This window comes from Grus americana (genome assembly GCF_028858705.1).
Source record: "Grus americana isolate bGruAme1 chromosome 32 unlocalized genomic scaffold, bGruAme1.mat SUPER_32_unloc_8, whole genome shotgun sequence".
Taxonomy (NCBI): Eukaryota; Metazoa; Chordata; class Aves; order Gruiformes; family Gruidae; genus Grus; species Grus americana.
The window spans coordinates 1-24,196 of NW_026561319.1; the positions used below are offsets into that span (position 1 = coordinate 1).

Consider the following 24,196-nt stretch of genomic DNA (forward strand, 5'->3'; position numbering starts at 1 on the left):
CCCCCCCCCCCCCCCCCAGATTTTGGGGTTCCCCCCCCCAACCTGGTTGAACTCGAGGACGTCGAGCAGGTCGAAGAGCTTGCGGTTCTTCTCGTTGTCCTTCAGCTTGACGTAGTACTGCTGCAGCCCGTGCAGCGTCAGCTTCGTCTCGTCGTCCACGAAGATCTCCATGGGCTGGGGGAAGGGCAAGGGGGGGGGGAGAGCGCTCAGCCCCCCCCTGCACCCCGATACTGCCCCTGGGACCCCGATACGGCCCCTGGGACCCCGATACGGCCTCTGGGATGCCGATGTGGCACCCTGCACCCAGATACGGCTCCCTGCACCCCAATAATGCCCCTGGGACCCTAACATGGCCCCTGGCACCCCAATATGGCTCCCTGCACCCCAATACGGCCTCTGGTACCCCAATACGGCTCCCTGCACCCCAATACGGCCTCTGGTACCCCAATACGGCCTCTGGTACCCCAATATGGCTCCCTGCACCCCAATACGGCCTCTGGTACCCCGATACGGCCTCTGGTACCCCAATATGGCTCCCTGCACCCCGATACGGCCTCTGGTACCCCAATACGGCTCCCTGCACCCCAATACGGCTCACTGCACCCCAATACGGCCTCTGGTACCCCAATACGGCTCCCTGCACCCCAATACGGCCTCTGGTACCCCAATACGGCTCCCTGCACCCCAATACAGCCTCTGGTACCCCAATATGGCTCCCTGCACCCCAATACGGCCTCTGGTACCCCAATACGGCCTCTGGTACCCCAATATGGCTCCCTGCACCCCGATACGGCCTCTGGTACCCCGATACGGCCTCTGGTACCCCAATATGGCTCCCTGCACCCCAATACGGCTCCCTGCACCCCAATACGGCCTCTGGTACCCCAATATGGCTCCCTGCACCCCAATACGGCTCCCTGCACCCCAATACGGCCTCTGGTACCCCGATATGGCTCCCTGCACCCCAATACGGCCTCTCGGACCCTGACATGGCCCCTGGCACCCCGACACAGCTCCCTGCACCCCAATATGTCCTCTGGTACCCCAATACAGCTCCCTGCACCCCAATACGGCCTCTGGTACCCCAATACGGCTCCCTGCACCCCAATACGGCCTCTGGTACCCCAATACGGCCTCTGGTACCCCAATACGGCTCCCTGCACCCCAATACGGCCTCTCGGACCCTGACATGGCCCCTGGGACCCCGACACAGCTCCCTGCACCCCAATACGGCCTCTGGCATCCCAATACGGTCTCTGGTACCCCAATACGGCTCCCTGCACCCCAATACTGCCCCTGGGACCCCGACACAGCTCCCTGCACCCCGATATGGCCCCTGGGACCCTGATACGGCACCCTGAACCCCGATACAGCTCCCTGCACCCCAATACAGACCCTGGGACCCCAACACGGCCCCTATGGGCTCCCTGCACCCCAATACAGCCCCAGGGACCCCAACACAGCCCCAAGGGCTCCCTGCACCCCAATATGGCCCTGTAGGTCTCTTATAGGTCCCCTATAGCACCCTATGACCCCCCTGCACCCCAATACAGCACCATGGGCCCCTTGCACCCCAACATGACCCTATACATCCCCTACAGCACCCTGTGACCCCTGCACCCCGACATGGCCCCAGGGACCCCGATACGGCCCCACGAGCCCCCTGCACCCCAATACAGCTCCAGGGACCCCAATACAGCCCCACGAGCCCCCTGCACCCCAATACGGCCCCAGGGACCCCGATACGGCCCCATACATTTCCTATAGGCTCCCTACAGCCCCCTGCACCCCAACACGGCTCCAGGGACCCCGATCCGGCCCCACGAGCCCCCTGCACCCCAATACGGCCCCATACATTTCCTATAGGTTCCCTACAGCCCCCTGCACCCCAACATGGCTCCAGGGACCCCAATACGGCCCCACGAGCCCCCTGCACCCCGACACGGCTCCAGGGACCCCGATCTGGCCCCACGAGCCCCCTGCACCCCAACACAACCCTGTACGTTTCCTATAGGTTCCCTACAGCCCCCTGCACCCCAATACAGCTCCAGGGACCCCGATATGGCCCCACGAGCCCCCTGCACCCCAATATGGCCCCAGGGACCCCGATATGGCCCCATACATCCCCTACAGATTCCCTATAGCACCCTGTGGTCCCTGCACCCCGACATGGCTCCAGGGACCCCGATACGGCCCCACGAGCCCCCTGCACCCCGACATGGCCCTGTACATTTCCTATAGGTTCCCTACAGCCCCCTGCACCCCGACACGGCTCCAGGGACCCCAATACGGCTCCAGGGACCCCGATACGGCCCCATACATCCCCTATAGATTCCCTATAGCACCCTGTGGTCCCTGCACCCCGACATGGCTCCAGGGACCCCGATACGGCCCCATACATCCCCTATAGATTCCCTATAGCACCCTGTGGTCCCTGCACCCCGACACGGCTCCAGGGACCCCGATACGGCCCCACGAGCCCCCTGCACCCCAATATGGCCCCAGGGACCCCGATACGGCCCCACGAGCCCCCTGCACCCCAATACGGCCCGAGGGACCCCAATATGGCCCCATACATTTCCTATAGGTTCCCTACAGCCCCCTGCACCCCGACACGGCTCCAGGGACCCCAACACAGCTCCAGGGACCCCGATCCGGCCCCATGAGCCCCCTGCACCCCGACATCGCCCCGTACGTCCCCTATAGGTCCCCTAGCCGCCACCCCCCCCCCCAGCCCGCGGCACGGCCCCCCCCTCTCCCCCCTCCGCGCCCCCCCCCAGCCCGTGTCCCCCCCCGAATCCTGCTCTCCGCCGGGCTCCAGGAAAAGGATAAGCGGGTCCGGGCGCCTGGAGGAATCCGGGCCGGGCCGAGCCGCGCCGAGGCCGCGCCGCGCCGTGCCGAGGCCGTCCGGGTCCCGCCGTCTCCTCGCCGCCGTCTGCCGGAGCGCCGGGAGGAGGAGGAGGAGGAGGAGGGGGGTGGCGGGGGGGCCGGAGGGGGGGCCCCCCCCCCCGAGAGAGAGAGCCGCAGGCACTTACTGCTTCGAGTGCGTGTGGGGGGGCTCTTCGCCGTCCGCCGGACGGTTTTGGGGGGCCGGGCGGAACGACGGGACGAGGAAGAGGAGGAGGAGGAGGAGGAGGAGGAGGAAGAAGAAGGGGGGCGGCTGGAAGGGGGATACCCGAGAGATCTTCCGCAGGGGGGGCCGGGGGCAGCCCCCCGCGCCGGGGCGGGCGCCGGGGGCAAAGAAGGTAGAAGGGGTAATTACGTCTTGCATGAATTTGCGGCAGACGGGGCGGATATCCTTGCTGAGCGTGGCGCTGAACATCATGACCTGCTTTTCGTGCGGGGTCATGCGGAAGATCTCCTGGACGTCCCGACGCATGTCTGGGGAGGGGAAAAAGGGGGGGTTAGGGGGGGTTTGGGGGGGTTCTGAAGGGGTTTGGGGGGTTTTGGGGGGTTCTGGGGAGGGTTACAGGGGGTTTGGGGAGGGTTATGGGGGGATCAGAGAGGGTTTGGGGGGTTATGGGGGGATCAGAGGGGATCTGAAGGGGGTTCTGGGGGGTTTTGGGAGGGTTATGGGGGGATCAGAGGGGGTTTGGGGGGTTCTGGGCAGGGTTACAGGGGGTTTTGGGAGGGTTATGGGGGGATCAGAGAGGGTTTGGGGGGTTCTGAGGGGGGTTCCAGAGGGTTTGGGAGGGTTATGGGGGGATCTGAAGGGGGTTCCGGGGGGGTTTGGGGGGATCAGAGGGGGTTTGGGGGGTCCTGAGGGGGGTTACAGGGGGTTTGGGAGGGTTATGGGGGGATCTGAGGGGATCTGAAGGGGGTTCTGGGGGGTTTTGGGGGGATCAGAGGGGGTTTGGGGGGTTCTGGGTAGGGTTACAGAGGGTTTTGGGAGGGTTATAGGGGGATCAGAGGGGGTTTGGGGGGTTCTGAAGGGGGTTGGGGGGGTTTTGGGAGGGTTGTGGGGGGTTTTGGGGGTTCTGGGGAGGGTTACAGGGGGTTTGGGGAGGGTTATGGGGGGATCAGAGAGATTTTGGGGGGTTATGGGGGGATCAGAGGGGATCTGAAGGGGGTTCTGGGGGGTTTTGGGGGGTTCTGAGGTGATTTGGAAAGCTTATAGGGAGCTTTGGGGGGTCCTGGGGGGGTTATGGGGGGTTTTGGAGGGTCCTAGGGGGCTGAAGGGGGGTTTTGGAGAGGTTCGGGGGGGTTAGGGGGGCTCCTGAGGTGGTTTTGGGGGGCTACAGGAAGGGGGTTGGGAAGTTCTGGGGGGGTTAGGGGGGCTCCTGAGGGGATTATGGAACGTTCTGAATGGCTTTGGGGGGCCCTGGGGGGGTCACGAGGGGTTTTTGGGGGGGTTACAGGGGACTCTGAGGTGGTTTGGGGGGGCCTGGGGGGGTCACGAGGGGTTTTTGGGGGGGTTACAGGGGACTCTGAGGTGGTTTGGGGGGCCCTGGGGGGGTTACAGGGGCGGTTCTGAAGGTGGGGCTGAGCAAGGCCCAGCCAGCAGAAGGACCCAGACATCGGGGTCCCCCCCGTGGGGCTGCACCCGGCCGCCTGGGTGCCCCCTCCCCGATGTGGGGTGCCCCCACCCCCCCAAAACCCACCGAGCTGCTCGAGCATCTTGTCGCACTCGTCCAGGATGAAGTGCTTGATGTGCTTCAGGTTGAGGCTCTTGTTGCGGGCCAGGGCCAGGATGCGGCCCGGGGTCCCCACCACGATGTGGGGGCAGTTCTTCTTCAGCACCTCCTCGTCCTTCTTGATCGACAGCCCCCCGAAGAACACCGCCACCTACGCGGGGAGGGGGGGGCTGTCAGACCCCCCCGAACCCCGCAGGACCCCTCCCCGAACCCCCCCAAACCCCACCACCCCCCCATGGCCGAGCTATCGGGGTCCCCAGGGTGATTTAGGGTCCCGCCGCTCGGGCTGACGCCCCCCCCCAACCGCCCTTTCCCCCTCTCTGAACCCCCCCTTGCGGCGTTAACGCCCCCCGCCCCCCCCAACTTCGGCCGCGCCCTTCTCTATGCCTCCCCTCTCCCTTGCCCAGATTTGGGGGTCCCCCCCCAGGCTTTTCAGGGTGATTTAACACCCTTCCAGCCAAGCTGCTGCCCCCCAAAACCTCCTGGGCTGCCCCCCACCTCCAACTTCCCCCTTCCCAAACTCCTCTTTGTGCCCAAAGCCCCCCCCAGGACCCCCTCAAACCCCCCCAGGGCCCCCCCCCACCTCCCTAGGCCCCCCCCTAAACCCCACAAGGCCCCCTCAAATCTCCCTAGGCCCCCCCAAATCCCCCCAGGGCCCCCCCAAACCGCTCTGGGTCTCCTCAAACCTCCCAGGCCCCCCCCAAACCTCCCTAGGGTCCCTCCAAACCCCTCAAGGCTCCCCCTAAACCTCCCTAGGTCCCCCCCAAACCCCCACAAGGCCCCCCCAAATCCCCCCAGGGCTCCCCCAAACCTCCCTAGGCCCCCCCTAAACCCCACAAGGCCCCCTCAAATCTCCCTAGGCCCCCCCAAATCCCCCCAGGGCCCCCCCAAACCTCCCTAGGGCCCCTTCAAACTCCTCAGGGCTCCCCCTAAACCTCCCTACGTCCCCCCCAAACCCCTCAGGGCTCCCCCTAAACCTCCCTAGGCCCCCCCCAAACCCTACAAGGCCCCCTCAAATCCCCCCCAGGGCTCCCCCAAACCTCCCTAGGCCCCCTCAAATCCCCTCGGGGCCCCCCCAAACCTCCCCAGGCCCCCCCCAAACCCCCTCACCTTAACGCTAGGCATATACTTGGAGAACCGCTCGTACTCCTTGCTGATCTGGAACGCCAGCTCCCGCGTGTGACACATCACCAGCACCGACACCTGCGGCGACGCCGGGATCAAAAAAGGGGGTGGGGGAGAACCCCTCAGCACTACGTGACCACCCCCCTTCCCCCCCCCCCCCAAATCATCGCGGGGGGGCTCCCCCTCTCTCACACCTGCCCCGTGACGGGCTCCAGCTGCTGCAGGGTGGCCAGGACGAAAACGGCCGTCTTGCCCATGCCGGATTTGGCCTGGCACAGCACGTCCATACCCAGGATGGCCTGCGGGATGCACTCGTGCTGCACTGCGCGGGAGGGGAAAAAAAACGGGGCGTCAGCACCTTCGGGGGAACCCCGAAACCACCCCCGCCGCGGGTGCCGCGGGTGTCGTCGTCCCCCCGCGCCCCGCGGTACCTTCGGAGGGATGCTCGAAGCCGCAGTCGACGATGGCGCGGAGCAGCTCCGGTTTGAGGAGGAAATCGCGGAAACCGGAGCTGTGGATGGAGACGTAGGAGCCCTTCACGTCCTTCTTGGGCGGCGCCTCGGCCCCGTCGCCCCCCGCCGCGTTCTCCACCTCGTCGTCCTCATAGTCCAGCAGCTCGTTATCTACGTCGTTCTCCGCCATCCTGACGGGGCTGAGGGGTGAAGAGGGGGGGCACCCGTCACCCTACGAGGGACCCCGGGGACTGGGCACCCATTGGCCCACTAAGGGATCCCAATCCCTGGCACCCATCGCCCCACAGAAGACCCCGAGCCTGGGCACCCGTAACCCCATGAAGGACCCCAGGGACTGGGCACCCATCACCCCAAAAAAGACCTCAATCCCGAGCACCCATCGCCCCACAGGGGGGTCCCAATCCAGGGCACCCAGGCGTACGGGCACCCATAGCAGGGGACAGGGATCCCTCACCCCACAGAGGACCCCGCAGACCAGGCACCCATCGCCCCATGAGGGACCCCAATCCCTGGGCACCCATCGCCCCACAAGGGCCCCGGGTGTCCGAGCACCCACAGCAGGAACCAGGGACCCCTCACCCCACAGGGAACCCCCATTTCCAGGCCCCCATCGCCCCATAAAGAGCCCAGGCAGCCGGGCACCCAACACCCTACGGTGAACACCGGTATCCAGGCACCCCCTTATGCCACAAGGGACCCCCATATCCGGGCACCCATCGCCCCACACGGGGCCCAAATCGCGGAACCCATCGCCCCATTTAGGGCCCAAACCCCGGGCACCCATCGCCCCACAAAGGGCCCCAATCCCGGGCACCCATCGCCCCACAAAGGGCCCCAATCCCGGGCACCCATCGCCCCACAAAGGGCCCCAATCCCGGGCACCCATCGCCCCACACAGGGCCCAAACCCCGGGCACCCATCGCCCCATTTAGGGCCCCAATCCCGGCACCCATCGCCCCACAAAGGGCCCCAATCCCGGGCACCCATCGCCCCACAAAGGGCCCCAATCCCGGGCACCCATCGCCCCACACAGGGCCCAAACCCCGGGCACCCATCGCCCCACACAGGGCCCAAACCCCGGGCACCCATCGCCCCATTTAGGGCCCCAATCCCGGGCACCCATCGCCCCATTTAGGGCCCCAATCCCGGGCACCCATCGCCCCACACAGGGCCCCAATCCCAGCACCCATCGCCCCACTAAGGGCCCCAATCCCGGGCACCCATCGCCCCACAGAGAACCCCAATCCCGCCCCCCCCCGCCCCCCAGATCCAGGCCCCTCCCCCGGCGGCCCCAGCCAATCCCCTTCCTTCCCGCCAAAGAACCGGCAGCTCACACCCGCCCCCCCCCCTTGACAACGGGATGGGGGGGGTGTCCGGGCCGTGTGTGTCCCCCCCACACACCTTAACCCCCCCCCCCCCCAGGCCCCACCGTCGCCGGGCCCCGCCGCCATCTTGGCGCCCACAATGGCGATGGGCCAGGGGCGCCCCCCCCCGAGCGCCGGCCCCGAGCGCGAAGGGTCTCGGCAGGAGCGGAAGGATCCGGCCGCGGGGTATCGGCGGCCGCGGGGTCCCGATGGCCGGTTGGGGCGGCGATGCGCGGCCGATGGTGGGGCCAGGCCGGGCCGCGCCGCCATCACTTACCGCCGAGCGCTGCGACCGCCGCGGGAGGGAGTGGGTGTGGCTAAGCGGGCGTCACTTCCGGCCCCGCCCCGCGCGCGGCGCTGCTCAGGCCCCCTCCCTTCATCCTCCCACCGCGGGGCTGCCCCTGGAGATCGCCTGATCCCGCTCGGCCCGTAAAGCGCGGCTCCGCCGCCTCCCAGCGCCCCGACCGGGTCCCGCCACCGACTCCTCCGGGTCCCGCCGCGCCCCGACCGGGCCCTGTCCCCGCCCCGGGGAAGCGACCTCCGAACAGGCGCCGGAGAGGGCACCCCCGCGCCGGGGTCCTCGGGAAAAGTCGGGCGCCCCCGTTGCCAAGGCGACGGCCCCTAGCAGGGAGCCCCGCCCCGAACCAGCGGGCCCGCCCCCACCGCGTCGCTATGGCGACGGCTCCCGCCGCCAGCGCCTGGCCACGCCCCCCCCGCGGGGCAAGTGATGACGCGCAGCTGGGCTGAGCCAATCACTTTATTGATCCTCCTGGTCGCGGGGTCAGAGGTCACCAGCGATGCTGATGGTGGCCAATGAGACGGTCTCCGTAGAGAGGTTCCGCCCCTTCTCGTAGATGAGGTAGAGGAGGGGGGCGTCGCCCTGGGCGTCAGGGGGCGGGGCCGCCATCGAGGAATACCCGCTGGGCCCCGCCCACACCTGCAGGCCCCGCCCCCACCACGTGGTGCCGTTGGTGAAGCTCCAGCGCAGGGTCAGGTTCACCCCTGGGGGGGGAGGGGGGAGAGGGGGGGTCTCTCAGGCCACGCCCACACCAGGCCACGCCCCCAGAACAAGCCACGCCCCCAGCACAAGCCTCACCCCGCCATAGCCACGCCCCACCACAAGCCACGCCCCTACAAGCCACGCCCCCATACACCACACCCCGCCACCAGCCATGGCCCCATCCCCACAAGCCACGCCCCCACCAGATGCCACGCCCCCACCACAAGCCACGCCCCCACCACAAGCCCCATCCCTGCCACAAGCCACGCCCCCACCAGTAGCCACGCCCCTACAAGCCCCGCCCCACCACAAGCCCCGCCCCACCACAAGCCCCGCCCCACCACAAGCCCCGCCCCACCACAAGCCCCACCCCAAGCCCCGCCCTCCAAGCCCCGCCCCACCACAAGCCCCGCCCCTACAAGCCCCGCCCCACCACAAGCCTTATCCCTGTCACCAGCCCCGCCCCCACAAGCCACACCCACCCCAAAACCCCACCCCAAGCCCCACCCCACCACAAGCTCCGCCCCTGCAACAAGCCATGCCCCTGCCATAAAGCCCCGCCTCCCACAAGCCCCGCCCCAAGCCCCACCCCTACAAGCCCCACCCCACCACAAACCATATCCCCAGAAAGCCACGCCCCCTACAAGCCACGCCCCCTACAAGCCACATCCCTGTCACAAGCCACGCCCCCACTAGCCCCGCCCCCTACATGCCCCGCCCCCACCCCAAGCCCCACCCCACCACAAACCATATCCCCAGAAAGCCACGCCCCCTACAAAGCCACGCCCCCTACCATAAGCCACGCCCCCACAAGCCATATCCCTTCCAGAAAGCCCCGCCCCTACAAGCCCCACCCCCTACAAGCCCCACCCCACCACAAACCATATCCCCAGAAAGCCACGCCCCCTACAAGCCACGCCCCTTACCACAAGCCCTGCCCCCTACCACAAGCCCCGCCCCCACAAGCCATATCCCTGCCACAAGCCATGCCCCCACTAGCCCCGCCCCCACTAGCCCCGCCCCACCACAAAGCCCCATCCCCTACAAGCCCCGCCCCCTACAAGCCCCGCCCCCCACAAGCCCCGCCCCACCACAAAGCCCCATCCCCTACAAGCCCCGCCCCCTACAAGCCCCGCCCCCTACAAGCCCCGCCCCACCACAAACCATATCCCCAGAAAGCCACGCCCCCTACAAGCCCCGCCCCCCACAAGCCCCACCCCACCACAAACCATATCCCCAGAAAGCCACTCCCCCTACAAGCCACGCCCCCTACAAGCCACGCCCCCTACAAGCCACGCCCCCTACAAGCCACGCCCCCTACAAGCCATATCCCTGTCACAAGCCCCGCCCCTCCAAGCCCCGCCCCCACCCCAAGCCCCGCCCCCCCCCGCCCCCCCCTCCCCCGCTCACGCTGGCTCTCGTGCGCCGGGTTGCTGAAGAAGACGAGGCCGCGGGTGACGAGGACGCCGGCCGCCACGGCTGGATCCACCAACGCGGGCTGGAAGGTGACGGCGGCGGGGGGCAGCGTCTCCCCCCCGTCCCAGCTCCGCGCCACCATCCGGCACCGGCACCGGAAGGAATTTTGGTTCCGGATGTTGACGGCGATGGAGCCGTCGGGCAGCTCGTAGGGCTGGGGGATGGGAGGGGGGGGGGGGGTTGAGCACCCATGGGTGCCCCCCACACCCCCCCCCCCCATTTTCATACCTGACACTCGTCGGGGGTGAAGTCCCGCGGGCGCCGGGGGACCCCGAAGGGGATGGCGGGCAGAGCCCCCCCCCGCCGCCACCGCCGCCCCCCGTCGTCGCTCAGCAGCAGCGACACCCCGTCCCGCTCCAGCGTCCCGTGGCCGCAGAACACCAGGCGCCCCCGTCCCGGCGCCCGCTGCTTCTGTCGGGGGGGGCGACAACACTTAGGATCCCCCCAAAAAATCCAGGAGCCACCCCCCCCACACCCCTAAATCCACGCCCCCTAAATCCACCCCCCCAAATCCACCCCCACCCCTAAATCCACCCCCCCACCCCCAAATCCACCCCCACCCCTAAATCCACCCCCCCACCCCCAAATCCACCCCCCCAAATCCACCCCCACACCCCTAAATCCTCCCCCCACCCCCAAATCCACCCCCACCCCTAAATCCACCCCCCCCAAATCCACCCCCACCCCCAAATCCACCCCCCCAAATCCACCCCCACACCCCTAAATCCTCCCCCCACCCCCAAATCCACCCCCACCCCTAAATCCACCCCCCCCAAATCCACCCCCACCCCCAAATCCACCCCCCCACCCCTAAATCCTCCCCCCCACCCCCAAATCCACCCCCCACCCCTAAATCCTCCCCCCACCCCCAAATCCACCCCCACCCCCAAATCCACCCCCCCCAAATCCACCCCCCACCCCTAAATCCACCCCCACACCCCTAAATCCTCCCCCCCACCCCCAAATCCACCCACACCCCTAAATCCACCCCCCCAAATCCACACCCCCACCCCTAAATCCCCCCCCAAATCCACCCCCCACACCCCTAAATCCACCCCCACCCCCAAATCCCCCCCCCTCCCCCCAGGTACCTGGATGCCGTAACCGGGTCCGGGGGCGAAAACTTCATTTCCGACGACCCCCGAAAGGTTTTGGGGGGGTCCCCAGGAGCGGCCGTCGTCGCGGCTGCGTAGGAGCTGGGTGCTGGGGGGGCCGCAGGCTTGGGGGGGGGTGGGCGCAGCGGGCGAAGAGCAGCAGCACCTCCCCCCCCGCCACCGCCAGCGCCCCCAGGCTCAGCCCATCCCCCGCCGAGCCGTCGTCTGCCGCCACCCGCGTGGGACCCCACGTGGCGCCTGGGGGAGGGGGCGCACGGTCAGAGACCCCCCCTGAACCCCCAAACCCCCCCCACCCCCCCACAGGACACCACCCCTCCCCCCCCAGAATCGCCCAGGACCCCCCCAAACTCTCAGAGGCCCCCACGACCCCGCAGGGACCCCCCCAGCCCCCCCCCGATTCCCCCCAAAAACCCTCTTGGGCCCCCCAGGGTGCCCCCAGACCCCCCAATTCCCCCCCCAGCCGCCCCAAAACCCTCTCAGACCCCCCAATTCCCCTCCCCAGACCCCCAAGGGCCCCCCAGAGCCCCCCAATTCCCCCCCAGCCCCCCAAAAAACTCTCTCAGACCCCCCAATTCTCCCCCAAAGACCCCTCTCAGACCCCCCCAATCCCCCTCCCCAGCCCCCCCAAAACCTCTCAGACCCCCCCAGTTCCCCCCCAGCCCCCCAAAGACCCCCAAGCCCCCCCAATTCCCCCCCAGCCCCCCAAAAAACCCTCTCAGATCTCCCACTCCTCCTCCCCAGCCCCCCCAAAACCCTCTCAGACCCCCCCAATCCCCCTCCCCAGCCCCCCCAAACCCTCTCAGCCCCCCCAACTCCCCCCCAGACCCTCCCAATTCCCTCCCAGCCCCCTTTCAGACCCCCCAACTCCCCCCCAGCCCCCCCAAAGACCCACCCAGACTCCCCCAATTCCCTCCCAGCCCCCTCTCAGCCCCCCCAATCCCCCCCAGACCCCCCCAATTCCCTCCCAGCCCCCTCAAAACCCTCTTAGACCCCCAACTCCCCCCCAGACCCCCCAATTCCCTCCCAGCCCCCTTTCAGACCCCCCAACTCCCCCCCAGCCCCCCCAAAGACCCCCCCAGACTCCCCCAATTCCCTCCCAGCCCCCTCTCAGCCCCCCCAAAACCCTCTTAGACGCCCAACTCCCCCCCAGACCCCCCCAATTCCCTCCCAGCCCCCTTTCAGACCCCCCAACTCCCCCCCAGCCCCCCCAAAGACCCCCCCAGACTCCCCCAATTCCCTCCCAGCCCCCTCTCAGCCCCCCCAAAACCCTCTCAGCCCCCCCAATCCCCCCCAGACCCCCCCAATTTCCTCCCAGCCCCCTCTCAGATCCCCCCAACTCCCCCCCCAGCCCCCCCAAACCCTCTCAGCCCCCCCAAAACCCTCTCAGCCCCCCCACCTCCGTCGGGGGAGCGGCGGCAGGCGATGACCTTGGCCCCCACGTCGGCGGCCGAGCGCTTGCGCCCCTCTGCGCAGGCCAGCAGGGCCCCCCCGGGGGTGACGCTCACCAGGGGCACCCGAAAGGTGTGCACCCCCCCGCGCCCCTCCCCGCTCACCCACAGCAGCTGCTCCCGCACCACCCGAGGGCGAACCTGGGGGGGACGGGGGGGGTCAGGGGGATTGGGGGGGGAATTGGGGGGGTCTGGGGAATTGGGGGGGGAATTGGGGGGGGAATTGGGGGGGCTGAGAGGTCCTTGGGGGGGCTGGGGGGGACAGGGGGGGTCAGGGGGATTGGGGGGGGAATTAGGGTGGTCTGGGGGATTGGGGGGCTGGGGGGGAATTGGGGGGGGCTGAGAGGTCCTTGGGGGGGCTGGGGGGGAATTGAGGGGGGAATTGGGGGGGGCTGGTGGACTGGGGGGCTGGGGGGGAATTGGGGGGGGCTGAGAGGTCCTTGGGGGGCTGGGGGGGGGATTGGGGGGGGAATTGGGGGGGGCAGGGGGATTGGGGGGGTCGGGGGATTGGGGGGGCTGGGGGGGAATTGGGGGGGCTGAGAGGTCCTTGGGGGGCTGGGGGGGGATTGGGGGGGCCCTTGGGGGGGAATTGGGGGGGCTGAGAGGTCCTTGGGGGGGCTGGGGGATGGGGGGGGCTGGGGGGGACAGGGGGGGTCAGGGGGATTGGGGGGCTGGGGGGGATTGGGGGGGAATTGGGGGGGGAATTGGGGGGGTCTGGGGGATTGGGGGGCTGGGGGATTGGGGGGCTGGGGGGAATTGGGGGGGGCTGAGAGGTCCTTGGGGGGCTGGGGGGGAATTGGGGGGGGAATTGGGGGGGTCTGGGGGATTGGGGGGGGACTTGGGGGGGTCTGGGGGTGCCCTTGGGGGTCTGGGGGAGAATTGGGGGATCTGAGAGGGTTTTTTGGGGGGCTGGGGGGCAGTTGGGGGTTTGAGAAGTCCCTGGGGGGTTGGGGGTTGTCTGGGGGGGCTCTGGGGGGGCCCTGTGGGGCCTGAGAGGTCTTTGGGGGGGTCAAGGGGGGTCGGGGGGGTATTGGGGGGCCCTGGGGGGGGGTTCCCCGGGACGTGCCCCGCCCCCCCCCCCCCGGTACCGTCTCGGGGGTCGCGGCCCAGCGGGCGGCAGCGCCGATCGCCAGCAGCAGCCCCGGGAGGAGCCGGCCCGGCCCCATCGCGGCCCCTTTAAGAGCGACCCTCGCCGCGGTCACGTGACCCCGCCCGCCGCTAGAGAGGGGAAAGGGGCGGAGCCAAGGCTTAAAGCGGCAACGGCCGCGCGAGGAGTGGGCGGGGCAAAGCCTTAAAGCGGCAACGCAGGGAAGGATGGGGGGGAAGGAGGAGAGCGGTGGGGCCCACTAGCGAAAAAGGGCTGATTTTTTTGGGGGGAAAAAAACCACTTTTATTGCACTTTTCACCGCAGCCCCTCCCCCGGTTTCCGCACCGACCCGGAAACCCCCCCGGTGAAGCTGGGGGGCGGGGCTAAGGTGGGCCACGCCCCCACCTGCGCTCACCTCAGCCCCGCCCCTCGCGGAGGGCGTGGCCAGCCGAGGCCACGCCCCCTTGGTCCGCCAGGCCCCGTTGCACGCTGGGAAACGTCCGGTCAGGTCTCGGCCAATCGCAGCATCGGCCCCGAGGGGGTGGGGACGCTGCGGGAGGGGAGGGGTCGGGGTCACCCCCGGGTCACGCCCAGGGGTCAAACAGGGGTCAAAGGTCACCTAGAGTCACCTATGGGGGTACACGGGGGGCACCCGGGGGGTCATGCAGAGGATAGGGGGGTTATCTGAGGGGTCAGGCAGGGGTCAGGGGTCACCCAGGGTCACACCTAGGGGTTATACATGGGTCAAAGGTCACCCAGAGCCACCTATGGGGTACACGGGGGGCACGGGGCGGTTATCTGAGGGGTCAGGCAGGGGTCAGGGGTCATGCCAGGTCACACCCAGGGGTCAAACACGGGTCAAAGGTCACCTAGAGTCACCTATGGGGGTACACGGGGGGCACCCGGGGGGTCACACAGGGGGCGGGGGGGTTATCTGAGGGGTCAGGCAGGGGTCAGGGGTCACCCTGGGGGTCATGCAGGGGTCAGGGGTCATGCCAGGTCACGCCCAGGGGTCAAACACGGGTCAAAGGTCACCTAGAGTCACCTATGGGGGTACACGGGGGGCACCCGGGGGGTCACGCAGGGGTCGGGGGGGTTATCTGAGGGGTCAGGCAGGGGTCAGGGGTCACCCAGGGTCACACCCGGGGGTTATACATGGGTCAAAGGTCACCCAGAGTCACCTATGGGGTACACGGGGGGCACCCGGCGGGTCACACAGGGGGCGGGGGGGGTTATCTGAGGGGTCACGCAGGGGTCGGGGGTCACGCAGGGGTCGGGGGTCACGCAGGGGCGGTACCTGCGCAGCAGCTGGGCCCCCAGCAGGTCGTGCAGGAGGTACCCGACCCCCAGGCGGGCGCCCGGGGGGGCCCTTCGCTGCCGCAGCTCCCCCAGAGGAACCTCCCGGTGCCGTGAGCGACGCACCAGGCCCAGCAGCGCCCGGCGCCCTGCGGGGGCAGAGGTCAGGGGTCAGCAGGAGGTGAAAAACGGGACCCCCCCTCCCCCCGCAAGGCACCCCGGGGCGGGGGGGGGGGGGGGGAGGGTTCTGGGGGTGGGGGGGGAGGGGTCGTACCGCGGACGAAAGCCCGGACGAAGCGCCCCACCCCCGGCAGCGCCAGCCACCAGCTCCCGGCGTCGCGCACGGTCAGCACCCCCGCGGCCACCAGCTGCCTGGGGGGGGGGGGGGGAGAGAGGGGAGGGTTGGGGGAGGGGCAGAGCCCCCCCGCAGGACACCCCCATCCCCCCCCATCCCATCCCATCCCCCCGTACGTGACGTCCGTGTCCCCGAAGCCCAGCGCCCGCAGCCGGCCCTGCTCGTAGCTCAGCTCGGGGCAGGCGGCCACCGCCGCGTCCAGGAAACGCCGCACCAGCCCCGCGCGGGGGGTCCCGGCCACGGCCGCCAGCCCCTGGGGGAGGGGAGGGGGGACACACACAGGGTCAGGGGGGGAGGGGTCAAGGGGGGACCCCAACCCCCCCCCCCTGCAGCCCCCCCAGACCTTCTCCTTGTAGGGCTCCGTGGAGACCACCCCCAGCGTGTCGGCGCCCAGCCCCAGGTGCAGCAGCCGGATCCGGCCCTCGGCCCTCAGGCGGTTCTGGGGGGGGGTGGGGGGTGTCAGGGGGTGCCCCGGTTTGGGGGGGCGGGGCCCCGGTTTGGGGGGGGTGGCAAGGTTTGAGGGGGGTGGGGTTAGGGGGGGTGGCGGGGTTCGGGGAGGGGCGGGTTTGGGGGGGGTGCCCGGGTTTGGGGGAGGGGCGGGTTTGGGGGGGGGTTGGCCAGGTTTGGGGGAGGGGAGGGTTTGGGGGGGGTACCCCGATTTGGGGAGGGGCAGGTTGGGGGGGGGTGCCCGGGTTTGGGGGGGGGGGGCCAGGTTTGAGGGGGGGGTGCCCGGGTCTGGGGGGGGTACCCCGGTTTTAGGGGTGGTTCCCCGGTTTAGGGGGGGTTCCCCGGTTTTAGGGGTGGTTCCCCGGTTTAGGGGGGGTTCCCCGGTTTAGGGGGGGTTCCCCGGTTTAGGGGGGGTTCCCCGGTTTAGGGGGGGTACCCGGTTTAGGGGGGGTTCCCCGGTTTAGGGGGGGGTACCCGGGTTTAGGGGGGGTTCCCCGGTTTAGGGGGGTGCCCCCCGTGCCTCACCAGGTGCCGGTCCACGGCGGTGCGGTCGCTGACCAGGCTGTAGAGCTGATGGCGCAGGACCAGGGGGGGCAGCGAATCCCCGAACAGCCCCCGCGGGAAAAGAGCCGCCACGTCCCGCAGCGCCGCTTCCACCGCCCCGGGGCTGCCTGGGGGGGGGGATCGGTGAGCCCCGGGTGTGCCCCTCCCCCCCCAACCCCCGGTTCCCTCCCCCCAACCCCCGGTACCGTCGGGCTGGGGCTCCCCCCCCCCCCGCGGCGGCTCCAGGCGGCGCCTCTTGGGCTCGAAGGTTTCGCAGAGGAGGCGGCGGCGGCGGCTCATGGGGGGGGGAGGGGGGCGGAACCGGGCTACCGGCACCGTGCGGCGCCTGCGGATGACGTCACGCGGGACCGAGAGCCGCTTCCGGTTTTCTTCCCCGCCCTTCCGGTCGCGCTGTGATGACGCAGAGGGCGGGGAGGCGGGGCTGGGGCGGAAGGGGCGGGGCTTCCTTAAAGGGCCAAAGAGCGCGAATGGCCGGAACCACGCGGGGTAACGGGGGGGGGGGGGGCGGGACTGAACCACTCGGACCAATTGGGGGGGGGTTGGACTGAACCATTTCATGGGCGGGGGGGGGGATTTGGACTGAACCACTTCAGGGGCGGGGGGGGGGGCGGACCGAACCATTTCATGGGGCGGGGGGGGGTCGGACCGAACCACTTCAGGCCAACGGGGGGGGGGGGGGGGGGGAGATTTGGACTGAACCACTTCATGGGCGGGGGGGGGATTTGGACTGAACCACTTCGGGCCCGGGGGGGGGGGGGGGGTCGGACTGAACCACTTCAGGCCAACGGGGGGGGGATTTGGACTGAACCACTTCGGGCCCGGGGGGGGGGGGGATTTGGACTGAACCACTTCGGGCCCGGAGGGGGGGATTTGGACTGAACCACTTCATGGGCTGGGGGGGGGTCGGACTGACCCATTTCTCCCCACGGGGGGGACCCAGGGGGGGTCTGGCCCGAACCACTGGCGTTGGCGGAGGGGGGGGGGGGGGATCCGAGCGGCGCTGGGGGGTACGAGAGGCCGAAGGCTGCGCGGTTGCAGGGGGGGGGGAGGGCAGAGCCTTTATTGGGTGTAGAGGCTGGCGGCGAAGACGATGTCGCGTTTGATCATGTTGGAGGCCGCCTCCATCTTGGCGGCCAGCGCCGGTTCCCCCACGAGGCGGGCGGCCTGCCGAACCTCGCGGCACGTCTCCTCCAGGCGCTGGATGCACCGAACCACGGCCCCCTCCTGCACCGCCGCCAGCCGGGCGATGTCCGCGAAGGGCTGCGGGGGGGGGGGGAGGTCAGGGGACCCCCCAAAGTGGGGGGGGGGGGGGGGGGGGGGGGGATGAGGGAAGGGGCAGGGGGTTTGGGGGGGTCCCAGGGGATTCTGGGGGTCCCGGGGGGGGGGGGTCTCAGAAGGCTCCCAGGGGGCTTGGGGGGGGTCCCAGAGGAGTCTGGGGGTCCCAGGGTGCTCCCAGGAGGGACCCGGGGGTCCCAAGGGGGTCCTGGAGGCGTCCAGGGGTCAGTGGGGGTCCCAGGGGGGGTCCCAGGAGGCTCCCAGGGGGCTCAGGGGGGTCCCGGGGGATTCTGGGGGTCCCAGGGGTCTTTGGGGGGGTCCCAGGGTGCTCCCAGAAGGGACCCAGGGATGTCAGGGGGGATCCCAAAGGGGTCCTGGGGGTGCCAGGGGGGTCTCAGGAGGTTCCCAGGGGGCTCAGGGGGTCCCAGGGGGCTCCCAGAAGGGACCCAGGGGTCTTGGGGGGGGTCCCAAGGGTGCCAGGGGGTGCCAGGGGGCATCCAGGGGTCACTGGGGGTCCCAGGAGGGGTCTCAGGAGGCTCCCAGGTGGGACCCAGGGGTCTCAGGGGGGTCCCAAGGGGTTCCCAGGGTCTCGAGAGGATCCCGGGGGTCTTGGGGGGGTCCCGGGGGGGGTCTCACCATGCCGCGAGCCCACTCGTAGACGACCTCGACGAGGCCGAAGCCGAACTGTTCGACGAACTCCTCGACGCTCTGGCTGAGGCCGCAGTCCTGCTGCAGCTGCCCCACGCGCTGCGCCACCGCCCGCACCCGCTCCATCCCCTGGGGGGGGGGACACAGGGACACCCCGAGTCAGGGACCCCCCCACCCCGCACCCGCTCCATCCCCTGGGGGGGGGACAGGGACACCCCGAGTCAGGGACCCCCCCACCCCGCACCCGCTCCATCCCCTGGGGGGGGGGGGACACAGGGACACCCCGAGTCAGGGACCCCCCCACCGCCTGCACCCAGCCCCGGGGGGGGGGACACAGCGACAAGGGGGGACCCCTCGAGTCAGAGCCCACCACCACCACCCCTGCAGCACCCTGACCTCCACCCCCCCCCCGGGACTCCCCAAGACCCCCCTGGAGCCCTCAGGACCCCCCCGGCACCTCCAAGAACCCCCCCCAGGGTCCCAAGCACCCCCTAGACCCCCCCCAGGACCTCTCAGACCCCCCCCAGGGCTCCTCAGGACCCCCCAGGCACCCCTCAGACCCCCCCAAACGCCTCCAGGCCCCCCCCAGGACCCCTCAGACCCCCCCCCAGGACCCCCCCAGAAACACTCCAGCACCCCTCAGACACCCCTGAACCCCCCCGGACCCCCCCAGCACCCCTCAGACCCCCCTCCCCAGGGTCCCAGGCACCCCCCAGCACCCCTCAGATCCCCCCCCCCGAACCCCCCCAGGACCCCCCAAATCCCCCCAGAACCCATCAAACCCCCCCAGGAACCCCCAGGACCCCTTGGACCCTTCCAAACCCCCCCCCAGCACCCTCCAAACCCCCCCAGGACCCATCAAACCCCCCCAGGACCCCCTCAGACCCCCCCCCCAGCACCCCCAAACCCCCCCGGGACCCATCAAACCCCCCCCCAGCACCCCCCAACCCCCCCCAGGACCCTTCCAAACCCCCCCAGCACCCCCCAAACCCCCCCAGGACCCCTCAGACCCCCCCCCAGCAACACTCCAGCACCCCTCAGACACCCCTGAACCCCCCCAGACCCCCCCCAGCACCTCCCAGACCCCTCCAGCACCCCTCAGACCCTTGCAAACCCCCCCCAGCACCCCTCAGACCCCCCTCCCCAGGGTCCAAGGCACCCCCCAGCACCCCCCCCCCCGAACCCCCCCAGGACCCCCCAAACCCCCCCAGAACCCATCAAACCCCCCCAGGACCCCCCCAGGACCCCTTGGACCCTTCCAAACCCCCCCCCCCCAGGACCCTTCCAAACCCCCCCAGCACCCCCCAAACCCCCCTAGGACCCATCAAACCCCCCCCCAGCACCCCCCAAACCCCCCCAGAACCCCCCCAGGACCCCTTGGACCCTTCCAAACCCCCCCCCAGCACCCCCCAAACCCCCCCAGGACCCCCCCAGGACCCCTTGGACCCTTCCAAACCCCCCCCAGCACCCCCCAAACCCCCCCAGGACCCATCAAACCCCCCCAGGACCCCCCCAGGACCCCTTGGACCCTTCCAAACCCCCCCCCAGCACCCCCCAAACTCCCCCGGGACCCATCAAACCCCCCCAGGACCCCCCCAGGACCCCTTGGACCCTTCCAAACCCCCCCCCCCCCACCCCCCAACCCCCCCCAGGACCCCCCAAACCCCCCCAGGACCCCTCAGACCCCCCACCCGAACCCCCCCAGGACCCCCCAAACCCCCCCAGGACCCATCAAACCCCCCCCGAACCCCCCAGGACCCTTCCAAACCCCCCCAGGACCCATCAAACCCCCCCCAGGACCCCCCCAGGACCCATCAAACCCCCCCCAGCACCCCTCAGACCCCCCCCAGCCCCCCCCCCCCCCGGTACCTCCTGCAGCGGGGGGGGCAGGTGGGGGGGGGGCTCCCCGCGGCCGGGGCAGACCATGCAGGACAGGAGGGCGACGCTCTCCTCGGGGCGCAGGGGGGCCAGCACGTTCCCCAGCAGCAGCTCCGTCAGCACCAGCTCGTGGCAGCTCAGCAGCGACGCCAGGCGCCCCCCCAGCGCCACCGCCCCCCCCCGCCGAGACGTAGCCCAGCGCCCGCAGCACCTGGGGGGACGGGGGGGACGTTGGGGGGGGACGGGGGGAACCCCCAAACCTGGATACCCCAACACCTGGGGGGGGGGGGATGGACAGGGGGAACCCCCAAACCCGGATACCCCAGTGCCTGGGGGGGACATTGGGGGGGGACAGGGGGAACCCCCAAACCTGGATACCCCAGCACCTGGGGGGGGGGGACGGACAGGGGGAACCCCCAAACCCGGATACCCCAACACCTGGGGGGGGGGGACGGACAGGGGGAACCCCCAAACCCGGATACCCCAGCGCCTGGGGGGGACATTGGGGGGGGACAGGGGGAACCCCAAACCTGGATACCCCAACACCTGGGGGGGGGGGGACAGACAGGGGGAACCCCAAACCCGGATACCCCAACACCTGGGGGGACATTGGGGACGTTGGGGGGGGGACAGGGGGAACCCCCAAACCCGGATACCCCAGCGCCTGGGGGGGGGGGACACAGGGAACCCCCAAACCCAGACACCCCAGCACCTGGGGGGGACAGGGGGAACCCCCAAACCTGGATACCCCAGCGCCTGGGGGGGGGGACAGGGGGAACCCCAAACCCGGATACCCCAACACCTGGGGGGGGGGACACACAGGGAACCCCCAAACCCAGACACACCAGCACCTGGGGGGACATTGGGGGGGGACAGGGGGAACCCCAAACCCAGACACCCCAGCACCTGGGGGGGGCATTGGGGGGGGGGACATTGGGAACCCCCAAACCCAGACACCCCAGCGCCCGCAGCACCTGGGGGGACGGGGGGGACGTTGGGGGGGGACGGGGGGAACCCCAAACCTGGATACCCCAGCGCCTGGGGGGGGGGGGGGGGACAGGGGGAACCCCCAAACCCGGATACCCCAGTGCCTGGGGGGGGGGACACAGGGAACCCCCAAACCCGGATACCCCAGCGCCTGGGAGGGGGGGGACACACAGGGAACCCCCAAACCCAGACACCCCAGCACCCGCAGCACCTGGGGGGACGTGGGGGACATTGGGGGGGGACAGGGGGAACCCCCAAACCTGGATACCCCAGTGCCTGGGGGGGGGGGGGGAACACAGGGGGAACCCCCAAACCCAGACACCCCAGCGCCGGGGGGGGCACAGGGACGCTGGGGGGGGGGGGCACCCACAACCACACGGCTCAGCTTTAGGGAGAGTTGGGGGGGACGGGGGGGGGGTCCTGGGGAGTCTGGGGGGACACGGGGGGAGCTGGGGGGACACGGGGGGACACAGGGGCTCCTGGGGGGACACGGGGGGAGCGGGGGGGACACGGGGGGACACAGGGGCTCCTGGGGGGACACGGGGGGAGCGGGGGGGACACGGGGGGGACACGGGGGGTACACGGGGGGGACACGGGGGGGACACGGGGGGATCTGGGGGGGGACATGGGGGGTCCCAGGGAGTCTGGGGGGACATGGGGGGAGCTGGGGGGTCCTGGGGGGACACGGGGGGGTCCTGGGGGACACGGGGGGGACACGGGGGGGTCACCCACGGCCACGCGCTGGTGGTACTCGGGCAGCAGCAGCAGCGAGCGGTCGGAGAGCAGGAACTGCAGATGCTCCAGTTGCTCCAGCAGCTCCTGCCGGGCAGCGAACTGGGCGTACTGGGAGGAGAATTGGGGGGGGGTGTCAGAGGGGGGTCCCCAACACCCCCCCCCCCCCCGTAACCCCCCCCCCCCCCCAAGTTTCGTACCTGCTGGGGGAAGCGGGGGCTGTGGACGCAGCGGAAGGAGCCGAGCGAGGCGGCCAGGGTGCGGGCGGTGGCGGCCGCTTCCACGGTTTCGGGGTCCCGCAGCTGCAGGGTCCCCACCGGGTCGAGAAGGGGGAGCCCCCCCGGGGACCCCCCAACTCCGCCGGAGCCCCCCCTGGTCGCCGTGGCGGCGAGTCGGCTCAGCTCCTGCACCGCAGCCCCCACCTCTGCGCCGGGGGGGGCCGCTCTGGGGGGGGGGGGGTGGGGGTTTGAGGGGGGACGCTGTGATGGGGGAACCCCCCCCCCCCCCAAAAAAAAAAGGGACCCTGAAACTTGGGAACCCCCCTGAGACCCCAAAACTGGGAAGGAGCCGCCCCCCAAGGGACCCCGAAACTGGGAACACCCCCCAAAGGGACCCCGAAACTGGGAAACCCCCCCCAAGGGACCCCAAAACTGGGAAGGAGCCGCCCCCCCAAGGGACCCCGAAACTGGGAACACCCCCAAGGGACCCCGAAACTGGGAACCCCCCCCAAAGGGACCCCAAAAAGGGGAAACCCCCTCAGATCCCCAAAACTGCGAAGAGACACCACACCCCCCCCCGACACCCCAAAACTGGGGAGAACCCCCCCAAGGACCCCCCCTCCACATGGGGGCACCCCTCAAAGGCTCCCCCAGGGACCCCAAAACCTGGGAGACAACCCCCTCCCCCCAAAAAGTACCCCCAGGGACCCCAAAACTCCCCGGGGGACCCCAAAACCCCCCCCGGGGGACCCCAAATCACCCCTGGGGGACCCCAAAACCCCCCCCGGGGGACCCCCAAATCCCTCCCAGGGACCCCAAAACTCCCCTGGGGACCCCCAAATCCCACCCGGGGACCCCCAAACTCCCCTGGGGACCCCCAACCCCCCCCCGGGACCCCCAAATCCCCCCCGGGGACCCCAAAACTCCCCGGGGCACCCCCAAATCCCACCCGGGGACCCCCAAACCCCACCTGGGGCGGGGGCGCAGCTCCTGCAGGAGTTTTTCGGGGTTCACCCGCAGGGTCTTGGCCGTGACCCCCGCGATGTCCCCGGGCTGCAGCTTCTCCAGCGCGTGGCCGCAGGGACCTGGGGGGGGGCACCCAGGGGTGGGGGGGGGGCACCCGGGACCCCCCAAAAATGGACCCAGGAAGCCAGGACCCCCCAATAAAGGACACAGGACCCCCCCAGAAAGGATCCAGGTCTTGGGGACCCCCCCAAAAGGGACCCATGAGCCCAGGACCCCCCCAAAAAGGGACTCAGGTCTCGGGGATGCCCCCCAAAAGGGGACCCAGGACCCCCCAAAATGCACCCAGGTCTTGGTGACCCCCCCCCAAAAAGGGACCCAAGAGGCCAGGACCCCCCAAAAAGGGACTCAGGACCCCCCCAAAAAGAGACCCAAACCCCCAGGACCCCCCCAAAAAGGGACTCCAGTGTTGGGGACCCCCCCAAAAGGGACCCAAGACCCCCCCAAAAGGGACCCATGAGCCCAGGACCCCCCCAAAAAGGGACCCAGGAGCCCCCTAAAAAGGGACCCCCCCCCAAAAGAGACCTAAAAGGCCAAGGACCCCCCCCAAAAAGGGAACCAGGCATTGGGGACCCCCCCAAAAGGGACCCAAACCCCCAGGACCCCCCCAAAAAGGGACTCCAGTGTTGGGGACCCCCCCCAAAAGGGACCCAAAAGGCCAAGGAGCCCCCCCAAAAAGGGAGCCAGGCGTTGGGGACCCCCCCAAAAGGGACCCAAGACCCCCCCAAAAGGGACCCAAACCCCCAGGACCCCCCCAAAAAGGGAGCCAGGCGTTGGGGACCCCCCCAAAAGGAGCCCCCCCCCCCCCCAGACCCTCGGGCAGGAAGAGGCGGGTGAGCAGCAGGTCCTCGGGGTACGGCGCGTCGGGGGCGTCGGGGGGGGCCGGGGGGGGCCCCCCCTCTTCCGGGGGCTTCTCGCACAGCACCAGGGTGGTGAAGGTGCGGGGGGGGCCCTCGGGGGACACCTGGGGGGCAATAAAGGGGGGGGGCAATAAGGGGGGGGCAATAAGGGGGGGGCAATAAGGGGGGGGGCAATAAGGGGGGGGGCAATA

General features: G+C 70.1%; 3 protein-coding genes across 3 annotated transcripts; all 3 read right to left on the minus strand.

The window, feature by feature from the left end:
• Positions 1-32: 32 nt before the first annotated feature.
• LOC129200146 (spliceosome RNA helicase DDX39B-like) lies at positions 33-8,024 on the minus strand. The gene is made up of 7 exons (XM_054811408.1): positions 7,874-8,024; positions 6,191-6,411; positions 5,954-6,081; positions 5,745-5,837; positions 4,602-4,785; positions 3,036-3,381; positions 33-174 (listed from the first exon to the last, which is right to left on the minus strand). Exons 2-7 carry the CDS (start codon positions 6,399-6,401, stop codon positions 138-140), a joined length of 999 nt encoding a protein of 332 aa, XP_054667383.1. The 5' UTR covers positions 6,402-6,411; positions 7,874-8,024; the 3' UTR covers positions 33-137.
• Positions 8,025-8,335: 311 nt separating this feature from the next.
• On the minus strand, positions 8,336-16,749 carry LOC129200147 (sialidase-1-like). Its single transcript, XM_054811410.1, is given in 12 exon segments — positions 8,336-8,598; positions 10,007-10,226; positions 10,301-10,483; positions 11,164-11,298; positions 11,300-11,424; positions 12,584-12,776; positions 14,138-14,272; positions 15,020-15,167; positions 15,490-15,626; positions 15,717-15,812; positions 16,346-16,491; positions 16,570-16,749. Coding segments are annotated over 12 exon segments (1,833 nt in total). The 5' UTR covers positions 16,664-16,749; the 3' UTR covers positions 8,336-8,377.
• A 672-nt stretch (positions 16,750-17,421) lies between these two features.
• LOC129200145 (SKI2 subunit of superkiller complex protein-like) lies at positions 17,422-24,109 on the minus strand (the record flags this gene model as incomplete). Its single annotated transcript, XM_054811407.1, has 7 exons — positions 17,422-17,644; positions 18,296-18,436; positions 20,177-20,396; positions 21,905-22,015; positions 22,105-22,300; positions 23,088-23,207; positions 23,959-24,109. Coding segments are annotated over 7 exons (1,140 nt in total), but the record flags the coding sequence as incomplete, so codon positions are not given.
• Positions 24,110-24,196: the final 87 nt, after the last annotated feature.